Source organism: Gracilinanus agilis, chromosome 1, assembly GCF_016433145.1.
Source record: "Gracilinanus agilis isolate LMUSP501 chromosome 1, AgileGrace, whole genome shotgun sequence".
In the NCBI taxonomy this organism is placed as follows: domain Eukaryota; kingdom Metazoa; phylum Chordata; class Mammalia; order Didelphimorphia; family Didelphidae; genus Gracilinanus; species Gracilinanus agilis.
This window is the reverse complement of record NC_058130.1, coordinates 446255391-446271105: the sequence shown is the minus strand read 5'-3', so window position 1 is coordinate 446271105 and position 15715 is coordinate 446255391. Positions and strand designations below refer to the sequence as shown.

The 15715-nt window shown below is 35.7% G+C and overlaps 1 protein-coding gene across 1 annotated transcript in view; it reads right to left on the bottom strand.

Moving 5' to 3' along the window:
• TRIO (trio Rho guanine nucleotide exchange factor) overlaps positions 1-15715 on the bottom strand; it is a 515315-nt gene that overhangs the window by 267036 nt on the left and 232564 nt on the right. The window contains exons 5-7 of the mRNA XM_044665522.1: positions 14474-14986; positions 12796-12918; positions 1680-1871 (exon numbers count right to left, since the gene is read on the bottom strand). Coding sequence (XP_044521457.1) covers positions 1680-1871; positions 12796-12918; positions 14474-14986 — 828 coding nt within the window. The remainder of the gene's footprint in view (positions 1-1679; positions 1872-12795; positions 12919-14473; positions 14987-15715) is intronic.

The following is a 15715-nucleotide window of genomic DNA, read 5'->3' as shown; positions in this document are numbered from 1 at the left end:
ATGAAGTTCAGGTCTGAGAACCACAGTTTAGGAGAGCATTGGTTAAGTTAGATAATATCTAGAAGAGGGTAATCAGAACGGGAAGAACTTCGTATTCACTCAATATGATGATCCACCTCATTTGAAAGAACTGGGGGTATTTAGCTTGAAAAAGCTGCTCACAATACGTGTCCTATCCTACAGAAGAAGGATTAGACATATGATTGGGCCCTGAGGAGAGAAATGGGTACAGTTGCAAAGTGGCTATTTTGTATATGTTTTCAAGGAAAGTTCTTCATGTTGGATTAGATAGCTAATGAAACTCTTTCTACATCAAATTCTGAGGCTATGCTATCCTTCATCCTACATAAATCTCATATAACCAATTAACTGTCAATTCTTGTCATTTCTATTTCCACAATCCTCATAAATGGCTACTTCTCTCCACTCACAAAGCTGTCACCTAGACCAGACACTCACATTGCTTTAACTATTGTAATAGCCTACTAATATTCACCTGACCTAACAGATCTCCCCTCTCTAATCCAAATTTCTCCTTAGAAAAAATCAATTATCTAATTTAATCTTTACCACATTAATTATTAAAAGCTCCATAGTTCTGAGATCATATTTTAGTATTTGAAAACAATAACTTGGGGGCTCAGTTCAAATCTTGCCTCAGACACTTCCTAGCAATGACCTTAGGCAAATCACAAACCCAATTGCCTAAAGCCTTACTGCTTTTCTGCCTTGGAATTTATATGAAGGATAGATTCCAAGATGGGACATAAGGGTTTTAAAAAAAATAAACACCTATCTATCAATCTATATTAACAAGTGCTATGCACACATCATTCTCCTTTGAGCCAGAGAACATCTCAATAAGGTATGTATTATATAAATCATTATAACTATTATATATATATGTAATTATATATTTATTTATTTGGCTGTTTTGTAGATTTTGCAGATAATTTATAAGGGATACCATGGTTCCTCAGGTAGTGGAAAAGCTAAAAAATCAAATCATGTTTCTAGCTTCATATAATAAACAGATCTGAATCATCTCCTCAGTATATTCATTTGATATTTCTGGTAATATGAAGATAGCAACTTGGTGAGAAGAGAATCTTTTTAAAAGCTTTTTTTTTTTAAATAAAATATTTCCCCTTTAAGTTGTTTTATTTCTTTAAACCATATATATTTGCAAAAACCTGAAAACCTATAAAATATACTAAATCCAATTCATGGTCAAAGTAAAGATATCTAAGAACAAATAAGAAATGAAGCTAAATTGCTTCATTTGGCAACTATCTTATACAAATGCCAAGAAAAATGACCTTCTATCTATGTAGAGTTTTAAGCTTACAAAGTACTTCACATTAATCAATGAACCTTAAAACAACTCCATGAGGAACACATTGGAAGCATCCTTTTTAATAACACATTTTATAGAGGAAGAAAATGAGGCCCAGGGAATGTCCAAGGTAGCAGAGTCTGTGAATGGAGCAGGGTCGAGATCTGAACCCAGAGCTCCTGATCTGAATATTGAGTTTTTTCCCAAAAATTCTCCCCCAGATTCTCTTGATGATTATCCTTTCTAGCAGGGGGACTCCATTATTTTATGCATTGGGCCATAATGAATAAAATTGAGTATAAAACATTTATAATTACAATCTTAGGTACAGCCAAGCACTGACCTTTTCAGCCTTCTGGTGAAAGATGGAGGACATGTCCAGTAAGGTGCTTCGTTCATCTAGGGCTGCAGCAAAAGCCTTCCACTCTTGCTCTAGTTGATTGGCAATCTGCTTAATCTGCTGAGAAGCATAATGGCCAGACTCTACCAAACGATTTGCTACTGACATGATGCGGTTTATGTTTACATACACATTCTAGAAAAGAGGGGGGAAAAATAGGATCCATTAGGATAGGACAAACAAAGACTCTTCTTTCTAAGAAATCCAGATGGTTTACCCTAAAACACAACCTACTCTTCCAAGTATCAGATAGCAGAATCACCTGGTATATATTATTTTCTGTCTAGATTTCCACAAAATATTGCCATTAATTTCTATACTTAAAACTGTAAAATTAAAAATCAGCTGGCTGAAAGGCATAATTGTTAAGCAGACAGCAATCATACACACACATATGGGCATATATAAATATAATATTACTCACTTTTTGGCCTTGAGTACTGAACACCGTCCAGATGGCAAGCCTACTGACAAGTAGTCCCACAGAGCTGAAGAAACCTGATGTTTCAGATTCTAACAAGAACCCAGAAACTGAAAATCTTTACTTAGCAACCAAAGGCTATTTGTTGTCACACAATCTCTCCGTTCTGGGCAAGCCTAAGAAGCCTCTTGGGGACAGGGAGAATGTATTCTGAGAAAAAGAACTCTATTTTCTCCCAAGATGCAAAATTGAGAGAAAAAACATAAAAATGTTGTTTTCTAATTTTGTCTATTGTCAGGATTTCTGTCTTTGGGTTCAGCTCAGTTTATTGACAGAATAGGAGGACCAGGTGAGGAGAACATAAAATAAATAAAAAAGGACAAGAATTCTTAATCTTTTTTAGGTCACGACCCCTTTGACCATCTGGTGAAGTTGATGGACATCTCAGAAGGATGTTTTTAAATGCATATAGTTAGTAAACTACATAACATCACAAATAAAACCAATTGTGTTTAAATAAAATCAATTTTTAAAAAATTCCTAGATATGCTTAAGGATCCGGGTCAAGAACCCTTGATGGTAAATACCAATAATTAAAAACAAAAATTAAGAAAAACAATTTAATATTAATTTTCTACTGATGAAACCATATGCCTATAAAGCATGGAACATCATCGTGTCTGAAGAATTAAAAATGAAGATGATCCAAGAGCAATGCAGAGAAGCAGAGTGAGTGGCAACATATTTCCAAAGATAACTTGCTTATGAAAAGTGGAATAGAAGGCATCATCGTTCTTCCTAACTGAATGAATATAAGTACTTAAAGGAAATGACTGTTTCTTTTGTCTTTGTATCCCCAATCCTAGTATTGTGCCTTGAACATAGTAGGTCCTTAAGAGATATTTGATAAGTTGAAAACATATCCATCAACAGATAATCAGTAAAGGAGGGGTCAGTCATGTGGTAAGAATGAGGGAAAACATATCTCAAAGCTGATTGATTGAAGCATGTAATGATAGAAAACCAGAGGATATCTTTCAAGGAGGATTCATGAGAGATCATGCACAAGAATCACATGGGATTAAAAAAAAGTTACAATCTGCAGGTTTAGAAGGGAATACCCACATTAGTGAAGATCATGAATATAATCAAGGATTTAAGCATATTTGTTTAATTTTTTAATAGTTTCCAGGTCTAAACTAGACACATATTTAGAAAACCATTTGGAACCACTCAATCTATTAATATCATTAATTCTGACTGTAAAATAAATAAAGCTAAGGTACCTTTGAACTGGTTCTACTACCTTTAAAATTCAATAAAGCAGATTTCTTTACAAGTACCTTCTAATATGTCTCTCTGCTCTGTTTATTTTGTATATTGTAAGTCAAGACATCATAAAACTGCCACATGCATTACTCTTCTGAAAAAGAACATGTCTAGCAGTTGGTATTTGAAAAAAAAGAAATATTTCTAGAATTTTTAATGATACAACAGTTTGGGCCATTCCACATTATGTATTGGCTGGGTCCCATTCCTAAGAACTACTAATGTTGACCTCTCCCTCTCCTGAATTCTCTAGGCACCTTACCATTTAGCATGTAATTTGGTTGCACTGTTTTCCATGTATTAATTTCATCTTCTTAAATAAATGACCTCCTTTAGCAACTCTACTTCTTTGTATACGTTACCATCTGGCACAGTATAGAGCTCTTAGGAAAAACCTCATGAATAACTTCCAAGTTGACTCAAAAACAAAAGTATAGTGCTTATAATTAAATTCTATTCCACTAATATCTGTAAAGTGCTTAATATAAGTACAATGCAGCTATGAAGCAAAAATTTCAGTCAAAACTGGAATAGTCCCTGCCTTTAATGCAACAATGTGTTAAAAAAGTTTACCCTCCCTAGCTAGGTGGCTTGGTGGATGTTGTACCTGGCCCTAAAGTCAGAAAGATCTGAATTCAAATTCAGTCTCAGACACTTACTAGCTCTGTGACCTTAGGCAAATCACTTAATCTCTATATCAGTTTTCTCAACTGTAAAATGGGAATAATAATCTTATATACCACCCTGGTTGCTAAGAGGATCAAATGAGATAACATTTGTAAAGCCCTTAGCATAGTGCTAGTGCAAAGCAGATCTTTTCTTACTTCTTCCCTTTCTTTTTCTCTCTACCTCCCTTCATTCCTCCCTTCCTTCTTGCCTTTCTCCTTTCCTCCATTCATTCCTCCCTTCTTTCCTGCTTTCTTTCTCCTCCCTCCCTCCTTTCCTTCCTTCCTTCTTTTGCCCTTTTTCCTTTCTCCTTGCCTTCTTCCCTTCCCTTCCCTTCCCTTCCCTTCTCTTTTTTCTTTTCTTTCTTTCATTCTAATTATCCTTCCTGTTATATATAGTTTTGCCTTGCTATTATCAAGTTAGAATGGGTAATTCAACTTGCTTTCAATATCTGTTTTGAAAGACAGAGGAAATTAAAGGAAAAGTTGATACCACAGTTATTATGTCTTGTATTTTGAGAACTTGAGCTCCAAAATTTTTATCTAAGACAATACTGAGTTAGTTGGGCATTGGGATAGTGTATTAACTACACTAAACTGATTTAGACATTTTTTCTTTTCAGTACATGGAAGAATTCCAAGGAATTCCAAAAATTCCGTAGAAAAGTGTTATGTGTTTGAGCCATAGCAGAGTGCTGTGCTACTCTGAAATTTAAAGGTTGTAATTGGCTACTGATTTGAAAATAAGACTTTCCCCCTTATGTAGCAGTGCATATATTTAAAGCTGGAAATGATCATTAGACTGTTTTATGTTTGTTATGGAACCCAAAGGGCCTAGTAGCACTTGTGTGATAATGAGATTAAACCTACCCTGCCCATCTTTAGATTTAATCACATGAAAATGAAAACATCACCACTTATTTCTCAAGTAGGAAGTCTGTAACCCATGTATGCCAAAGTGGGTGACAAATCAGAATTGGCTGACTGTCCCTAGGCAGTCCTAAGCAAAGCATCTGTTATGATTGGACAGGTAAACTAAGAGGAAGGCATAGGAAGTGATGCAAAAGAAGTGCCTTTAAAAGGGAGAGACAACTTCCTGTAAGTCAGTTCTTGTTCGGTTCCTGGAGCTGAAGGTTGATTTAGAGATGCTGCTTGCTAGACCTGAGACTTTGGACCTTGGTGAGACTATTCTTAAATCTTTCCCTTAGAACTACACGTGGCGAGTAAAGAAGCCTGATGACCTTAGCCTCCCTGGAGGTTCTAGCCTTGATTGGGAGAAGCCGTCATGGCTAACCCCTTGTTAATTTTACTTTTAGGCTTTCTGGCTGGGACCTCTGGAGCCCTGCTAGAGTAAAGCCAGAGATTGAGTACATAGTCTAGTTCCTTAAGCTAGATCTCTTACTCTACCCTCTTCTCAATTCTCTACTTCTACTTTCTCTCTTATATTTCATAAATAAATCACTAAAATAATTTTTAGAATTGATATTGATATTTATTCACTTCTTGGTGACCACACCTTTAAATATTAATATCCAAACCAAAACTCCCCTTTTTCCCTTTTATAGTCGGTCCACAATAGGTGTTTAGTGCTGGCTGAATGAATGAATATAATTTTATTCACAAAGAAATTGAAGCCTAGTGAGGTTATGTAAGGTGCCCATGCCCATGGTCACCCAGAACGTATGTATCAGGAGCAGAAAAATGGACTTGATTCACGTGAATCCACACCCCATGTTCTTTTCATTGCACCATGATGTTCTCCAGGATGAAAAATGAGAACTTTATGGATTCTTCTTCCATCTTAAAAGGAAGAAAGGGATATAATATTCTTTGTATGAAGATAGAAAGGGACAGGAATAGAAGAAAACTTCTGGTTTTTTGGTTTTCGGGTTATTTTTTTAGATATGGGTAGGCAGGGGGAAAGGTACCTTGGAAAAAGTGGAGATTATTTCTAAAACTTATAATGTTAAACGTTTCTCTCAATTTAACAGTGTATACTCTTTATTTTCCTATGATTAAAAAAAAATCTAATTTGCAGAGGCAGGATGAGAGATTTTTTTTAAAAAGTTAATAAATAGCAGCATTCCTAAAGCTATCATAGTGTTTGATAGGTGGATTTATGTAACTCCTGAGATTAGTTATGGCAAAAGGCTCTTAGGAAAGTCAATGGTCTAGGTCTAGAATCACAGAAAATCAAGATGATTTTCTAAGAAGAAACTACAAAGATTGAACTTTCTAAAATTTTTATCTTCGACCCTCCTTGCCCAAGGGTCAATGTCTATTATGGTTCTCATTTAGTAATAGCCTGTTTCTTGATCTATAACAGAGCAGACCCAAACTGCAGAGTAAATCCAAATCTAGATCATTTAGGGACATAACAAGACTAAATGAACAATTTTTATCCTTACACAGCTAGTAAGTATCTGGAGTCAAATTTAAACATGACTCCAGGTGTAACATTCTATGCACTGCACCAACCAGCTGTCCAGTTCTTAAAGCTCACCTCTGCTGGCATTCTCGGCACCCTTAATACTAGCATGAGTCAAGCTCGGACAATTCTCCTGAAGGACTGAGTTTAGGTTTTTTTTTTCCTTTTTTACCTATATACCTTCTTTTTTTCTTACCATTTTATTTTACCATTTACCTATATACTTTTGTATTTGCACCCTTGTTGTTTACATAAATGTAGATAAACTGAGAAGAGCACTGATTGTTTATAATAAGAAAAGTCAAGAAGTAACCCTACTCTTTCTCTTCAAGGCTTATATTTACACAGATAGGTAGATGGTATAGCTTCTCTTAGCATTTCTGGGAATGTATTCTTTCAGACAGTACAAAAAGTCTGAGTAAAGATAAACACAATGAGAATTATTATACCTTATGCCATTTTTTTGTTTGTTTTTGTTTAGTCACTTCAGTTGTGTCCAACTCTTCATGATGCTATTTAGGGTTTTCTTGGCAAAGATAATGGTTTGCCACTTCCTTCTCCAGCTCATTTTAAAGGGGAGGAAACTGAGGCAAACAGGGTTAAATGACCTTCCCAAGATCACACAACTAGTCAGGATGTGAAGTCAGATTTGAACTCGGGAATCTTCTTGACTTCAATTCTGGTGCTCTGTCCATTGAGCTCTATCCACCTAGATGCCCTTAATGCCATTTTAGGAAATCACTATTTTAATACCTTAGGTTTATATGTATGTATCTATTTATATTTCCCCCCTGCATGCTGGGAGACTTAAATCCTTGATAATATACATGTACAAATATTTATAACAGTACAAAAAAAGAATTTCTTTACTTTGCCCTTTCCAATTTAAGCTTGATTATTCTATTTAATAAATTCATCTTATGTCATTTGCCAAGATTATTTACTACTTTAGTGAAATGCTCCAGAAAATAACTAATAATAATGGGAGGTGGTTTTTTTTTTCCCTGTTTTCACAACATGCAGACTGGAGGGGCATAAAATTTAATTGGCCACTGCCAAGTCACCTAGCCATCATGATCATAACAGGATCAAATTCAATCTACAGATGTTATAGTGAGATACAGGAAAAGAAGGAAAAGAGCTTTTCTTGGTTGTGGCCAACATTTTGCAAATTATTAATTCTGTTTAAGTTCAAAAAGGCAAGCAAGTGCTTAACTGGCAAAAGACATCAGATAAAATAATCATAGTCCATTAGTTCAACACCTCTCCCCTCATAGTTTCTAATTGTTAGAGATTTTCTGAGGCATATTTAGTTCTGCTTTCAATAAATATTAATAGAGTTCTTAAATGTCTCAGAACAAGTCCTTAATGATCCAGAGAGATGGCCTACTCATTTTTCTTTTCCTTGAGTTAAATGAAAAATAATGTTTGATGGTTATCTCACTTCTTAGTTCAAAAACCTTCACTAGCTCCCCAAGGCTTGTAAGATCAATTCACAGACATTTACTGCACACACAGCTAATACAAGAGAGGTATTATGGTATATTTCAGTGTTGTTAAAATCAAATAGAAATAGAGGCCACTAAACTCTACACAAGGATAGATCCTCATGGGCCATACTGACTTAGAAAACCATATATTAACATTAGTTATATTCTATTGTATTCTTAAATATTTCCCAATTATATTTTAATCTGGTTCTCTGAATGTATGACACTTCTAGAATAGCAGAAAAAGTGCTGGATGCTTTGCAGTCAAAAGACCTGGATGCAGATTTCACCTTAAACTATAAGCAAGTCACTTAACCTCTCAAAAACTTCCATATCACCATCTATAAAATGGATAAAGAGGAGCAAGATGGAACAGAGCAATTCTAAGCTAATTATGCAATTCTCCTGGAAGCTAAATAGAGATGGAGAATATAAGAAAACCCCACCCACCCACCATTTTCACTGCACTGCCTTACAATCCTTGATAGAAACAATCTGTCAAAGAAAAATGACATTTCTTCTGCAGATTATTTCTTTGAATACAATGATTTTCTTCAGTAATATTGGGGAGATAGATGGCCAAGTGAAGAAATGATGGAAAGGAGGCCTTGGAGGCCTGAAAGGCAGGCCAAATAAGTCTAATAATAAGTTTAATGTAAATAAAGTGTATTTACTTTAAGGTAAAAAAGGTTTTTAAAAATATTTAATAAATTAATTTTTAAATAAGTTATCTTTAATAAGGTAAATAAATTTAATGCATGGATTTACAGAAGCTGGAACTTATGATAAGACTATAAGTCACCTTAGGCTAGTTGTCTGCTCATCCCTTCTTGCCTTGGGCAGAATTTCTGGGAAAATTCAGATGAACAAGGAACCCCATCTATGAACCTTTTGAGAATAAAGGCAGAAAGAGGCTGGAAGAGTTACTCTCTTCTAGGACTAGAGGACAAACATTTTGCTACACATCCACAATAGATAGTGGGGCTCAATTCTGGGATGTTATGCTATGTAATGAGAGCACAGGGACAGGTTCCAATTCTTTTCTAATCTAGGAAGTCCCCTGGAAATACTAAGGGGGTAACACACAAATTGCTATGCTTCCTCTGGGAAGGGCTGACATAGCTAGAGCTAGGACTTTGAAAGAATAAGGACTTCCTCTCAGCCCTAATCCCACTGGCATCATTAGAGATCACTGAATGCAATGGTGAAACACCTGGGCACTGGAAGGCAAACATTACAAATATGACATTTCTTTCCCCCTCTTCCTAATTTTAATTATGTCCTAAATAAATGAGTGATGTCAAATTCCATCCCTTAGAAAAAGAGAGACAGACAGGATAGGCATTTAATTGAGCACAGAACCAGACAACTTTCAGAACTTGGATCCAAAATGGACCCAGTTCTTTTTTGAAGTTTTCTCTTCTGAACCATTGTCAACTGATCCACTTTCAATTAGTGTGTGTTTAAATGGTGCTTTTCCTGATGCCCTTTTGGCTACTATAGGAGAGGTTGCCAAACCAAAGATTTTCCATCCACTTTACTACAAAAGGGAACAATTCATGCATCTGTGAAGAAGAGTCCCCTGTATTCAGGTGAGAAAAAAAATTAGTCCTTATCTTATTTACTCCCTTTATTTACACACTCAAAACTTCATCTCACCACAAACTGCCTCCCCTCCCCATCTTTTTTTTTTTTTTTTTTAAAGGAAGATCTTCCGTGTTTAATGGGTACTGGCTATTAGCCCTTTGAAAACAAGATGATTAAACAGAAATCTGACTTTTCAAAGTCCAAGCAGTTCTTTATAATGACCTCTTTGGATCTAGTAACTAAATATTCACAGGTAGCTTAGGTCTGACTCAGGTAACAGGTTTTATAGTAAAAGACACATGAGAATTAGAAGGAATTTTATATTCAATACTTGCCTTATATAAAGGAAGCAAATGTCTCTTTGCCTTAGGATGACAGGATAATAGGGGTGTGAATGAAAGGATCTTAGAAATAATCTAGTCCCATCCTCTCATTTTATATAAGCTGGGGCCCAAAGAGGTAAAGGTTAAGTGACTTGCCTAAAGTCATGAAGGGATTAAGTGGCAAAGTGGGGTTCTGAATCCAGGTCCTCAGAATCCAAATAGAGTGTGCAATGCACTGTATGATACTGTCTCCTCACATGTGACTTCCTATCTCCAGGTCTTTACCCTGGTTTTCTCTCCTGCCTGGAATGCATTCTTTCCTCATCTCCATCTCTTGGAATTCCTGGTTTCTTTCAAGACATTGCTCAAGGACCACCTTGGTATGGTAGTGCCTTCCTCCCCCAAATGCTTTGTATTTATTTTGAATATATCCAACATATACTTATATTTACATGCCTTTACCTTATTGGAATATCAGTTCTTAGTAGCCAATGTTTGTCCTACTTTTGCTTTAATAGTCTCACATCTTAATATATATGATTATGCCTGACATATAGTAGGTATTTAATAAAAGTTCTATGATTGATTCAACCCTTCCACTTCCCTCCTGTCTCTTTTTTCCCCAAAAAAGAGATGTGAACAGACAATTTGAGTTCTCTCTCTCATTTTGTACATAAAGTTAATAACTGACTGCCAGCTGGCATTTATAATGCAACTTCATCCATCTGCTAATTTAGCAAATCTTTTATTCTATCTAAATTCTAGTTTTCAGCCAAGTAAAATTTAACTAGGAAGTCACCAAAGATCATATATTCATATTGTTTTAATTTCTGGTTTCAATTCAAATGTTGAAGGCTGCCCTCACTGTGGTTAATGTCTCCACTTACACAAGAAAATTTCTCTGCCATCAAATACACTTCTTGTTACAAATTTTGAGAATTTATTTTTCATAAACTATATTGATTCCTACATATTGAGGAGGATTACTGTGTATTTATGTTTCTGGTATCTGGGTCACAGATACCATCTAGTCCGCTGCTTTTTGACTTTTCTTTATCCTTGGGAATCCCAAGGAATGTCTTCTTTAACAGAATTTAGTTAATAAATGAAGGGGAGAAAGGTTTTTGTGGCTTCTGTGCAAAACTTCATCTATCAATTTGGGGAAGAGCTGAGAGTCTGATGAACCACCTCTTAAGTAGCTATCACCAATTAAAGATGACTTGAGATGTTCAAGGGAGGAACTGAATAGGTCCCAAAAATATTTATTAGTATCAGGATTTGTCTTATGATGGTTGAAAGAGTCCCTTGACCACAATTAGGATGCCGTGACCATTTGATTAATAAATTATTTTAAAATTAAGAAAAATCAGTCTCTCAAAGATAATTTTAATCACTACACAATCTCTCCTAAGAAATATTACAAATCCTTAACTTTCAATAGAAAACTCCTAGCAGCCTAGCTGTTCCCTGAAATGACTACATCTTCCTTCAGAAATAGTTTCAAGTTTATCCTACAAAATTTAGGGCTACGGGGCAGCTGGGTAGCTCAGTGGAGTAAGAGTCAGGCCTAGAGACAGGAGGTCCTAGGTTCAAACCCGGCCTTAGTCACTTCCCAGCTGTGTGACCCTGGGCAAGTCACTTGACCCCCATTGCCCGCCCTTACCAATCTTCCACCTATGAGACAATACAACTTAAGTACAAGGGTTTAAAAAAAAAATCTTAAAAAAAAAAAATTTAGGGCTAGTTCTTAAAAGCTAGTCATAGTTTTTTGTGTTTCAACACTGTGATGGTTATACAAATATGCCCCAAGTTCAAGATGTCTTGTTGCCCAGATAAGTATTCCTGGCGTTAAGATGACTGGATAATGAGTTATTACAAAAAGTTTTACCTAGAACATTCCACAAGTCAATCCACTAGTCTAATTGATTGCTCTAATTCAGAGGTTCTTACCTGGAACTCTATGAATTTGGTTTTTTAAATTATTTGAAAAAAATTAATAATTTGAAAGTAATATTTTAATATACTTGGTGTCCTTTGTAGTCCTATTTATTGTTTTCATTTGAAAATATTCTAAGAAAGGGTCCTTAGGCTTCACCAGACTTTCAAAGAGGTTTATCCATGAACAGAGTCAGAGATTTGGCCCATTCCAGTATTTGGTGGACTCATTATTGTTGTGAGGACACACAAAAATCATCGTTAACAAGGCCTCATCAATCAGCATCCCCTCTAGGTATCCCACATGATTAAAGATATTAATCAGAAACCTGGAATGGAATCCCTCAGCACATGCCTAAATGAATTCATTTTTTTAAGAGTCTTTCCCTCAGGTGACCATGATGTTGGATCTGGATGACACCACAATGGCTTGGCTCTCATCTTAATACCATCTGCCAGACATAATAATATATGCTTATGTAAACCTCTGTTTGCTTTGTAGATTATGACAATATTTGACTGCAGGTTCCTTTATGTTCTCAAGATGTCTTCGAGCTAATGCTTAAGAACTGACCATTCTCTGCTAGAAAAATGTTCGGTTTTAATTTTATTGGTTTATTTTTTTCCCTTACCTATTTTTTCTTCTTCTAATTTTAAAAGAGCTACTTAGTTAAGCTGAAAGTGTTGAAAAACAAGCCACATTTAGGAAAATGCAGCTGTATTCAAAAAGGCAATTCTAAAGATGCTGTAATATAACATTTCTTCCTATGAGTTGCCTGGAGACGGTTCTGCTTAAGTGCCTTCTGAAAGCACAGTATTCTTTCTCACAGGTACAGGATGCCCTCACACTCAGGATATCAAGCTAGCTGATAATATCTTACCATACAATTCATGGCAAAGTGATTGTGCTGCGTCTGAAGCTCCATAGCATGTGGATGGCTTGTTCCAATCTCAGTGTAGCTGTTTAAGAACAGGCCTTTGTTGTGTGTGATCCAGTCAAACATCTACCAGAAGAAAAAATAAACAAGTCAAGATCACTCCACGTATTATCATGGTCAGGTACAGTGGCAACAAGTCAATATAAATGGCCTAAAATTCTCACAGACTGGAACATTTGGCTTCAGAGGATTAAATCCTACTGAAAAAACACTGTAAGAAGTCAATGACAGTATAAGATTATAAGTCAATCACTGAGCTACACATGGAGAACTTATAAGATGAAAGGAGTTATTATAGATCAGCTAATCCAATCTTCATAAATTGCAGAGGATAAACCTGAGGTCAAAAGAAGTTTAATTAGTTATCCAAGATTATAGATATGAAAAGTGATAAGGTCAAGCCAAGAAAACAAAGTTAACCCATTCCAATGTTCTTTCCACTAAAACCCTTACTTGACATTATCTCATTATCCCGAGAAAAAGTAACCAAATGATAAAAAATTTTCTAGCCTTTGAATGGGTTTCAGGATGTGGCTAGATTTTTGGAATTAGGCTCTTCCTTACAACAGGAAAAGTAGAAAGAAAAGATGATAGTTTCCATGGGAGTTTCATCCAGACACTTCTGAGAAAAGGTTGACAATTACAAAGGAAGGATTGGTATGCTCATGGGGACAATTATAGGGAATGGGAAATGAATATCAATTAGCAGCTGGCCAGACTTGAACCACAGTCCCAGAGATCAGTGATCTCTTTTTCTCACAAACAGAGGGGGAAGGTACTATTTAAAAAAAAAAAAAGAATATAAGTGATATACACATTAAATATTTCAAAACACTATTTCTATATCATGCGGTCTATATTCCCTACAAATAATTGTTTTGTTTCACTGATGTAAATCTTATTTTTCTCCAGACTACAAAATATTCTTTCATCCATGAAGAAATCTCAATGAACACAAATTAAGAGTGACTAACTCACCCCATGTTTGGGGCTCACAACACATTTCTATAAATAAATGCTCTATTTTCACATATCATTGCAGTTGAATTAGCAAGTAAATGCCCAGGGTTGACTTTCACACAACTGTTCTGTCTAAAATACAAGAATAAAACATGACACTATGGATACTTATTTTTTATATTACCCAGACAACCATTTTTAAAAGACTTATTAATTCCAGTAACAGTGCCTCTCTGTTAGAAAACTTAATAATGTGTATCACCACTTATGAGGATATTAGTCATTAACGTTAAACACATTTAATTGCTTTCAGTGATATAATCCTACAAATAATCCATTCCTATAATTAAAACAGTACATTTTCCTACCCCACATAGCACTCAAAACCAAACTGTCAGTAACTATTCAATCAAGATTTCTAAGGTATCTTTTTATAACAGATTGAACAAAAATGAAAAATGTTGTTAAATGACATGCCCTAAATAGAAAATTACTGAATTTTTAACAAGTTGAACTAATTTGGACTAGCATTTCCCAGTTTTTGTTCTGTCTCTCATTTTACTAAACCAGATAAACTAAAACCTGATTATAAGGAACCAGGGAACTGCCTCCTCCCTCCCCTCATTTTATATTTTGCATATCTCACTCTTTCCTCTTTTACCTTTTCAGCATCCTGTTCAAACAGCCTCAGCTGAAAGCACTGGTCCAGTTTTAGCTTCCTCACATGCCACATCTGATGCAGATGCTGCCGTGTTGAGTGCAGTCTATCCAACATGGTCGACACTTTGGGTAAGAGATTCTGCAAGTCTGCATTCCCTGACCCAGAGTTCTTTTTGGGAAAGCTATCACTGCTCTGTATCCGCTGGAGTAGCTTCTGCCCCTCCAAATCCAAGTCCTCTATGGGAGCCTTGATCACTTTCTTCTTTAGCTGAGAATGTTCTTCAATCATATTCCGAGCCCCTTCCAAATCCTGAGGGAGTTCCTTTTTGGCTAGAATGTCCTGAAGTTCCTCCAGCCTAGACAGCATATGAGTTGCATTGCTAATGTAGTCTTCAAAAGCCACTCTGATTTCTATCCATTCTTCATGGTTGTATTCCAAGCAGCCCTCGAATTCAGGTGTTAGCTGAGAAGGATCAACTACTTTGGTAAGGCCTTCTAAAGAGACCATATTTGTCTTAAGGGGGGAAAAAAAGCATATATGAGAAAACAAAGAATTCACAGTTGTATACTGTCATTTAAATACTTTTTTTGTGGCTCTGTCATAGATTTTATAACTTAAGGGAAGTATTTTATTTAGAGAACAACAACAAAAAAATGACATACCTGGGTTCCTTCCCCATAAAAATAAAAGCAGCATGGTCAGCAAGAGAGTGAATTCATAAAAGCATCACATAAATGTTTAGAGAGAACATCCCATTTGTGGAACCTGACATATTTTGATCAGAGCCAGATTAGAAATCAATTAAGTTTCCTTCTGAGAAATACTGGCATTAACAGATTAGAGGCTATTTAACCATGACATGAGTTTCCAAGCTGCAAGCAAAAGGCAGATGTGATAGAATTTCACCTTCACCGGTTTCCTGATCTCCACTCTGTCTCCTTTATAAACTACATCACTACAACCATCTCTTTCCCTACTGAAATTATTTTCTATTACAGTGGAAAAGTGGAAAGAGAGTAAGCTCTTAAGACAACAACTAGAAAATCTGACACTTATAGGAAGAGTAGGCAAAGTCATTCTATATTACTGGGACTCAGTTTCCTCATTTGTAACAAGGCTATAATAAAATGGTCCTTGAGGTTCCTTCTTTTTGTATATTTATTATCCTACAGAAAACAAATCTCTGACTTCACTTTGCCAAAGTTATTTCTGGCCCATGGTACTTGTCGTCTACTACTCCTT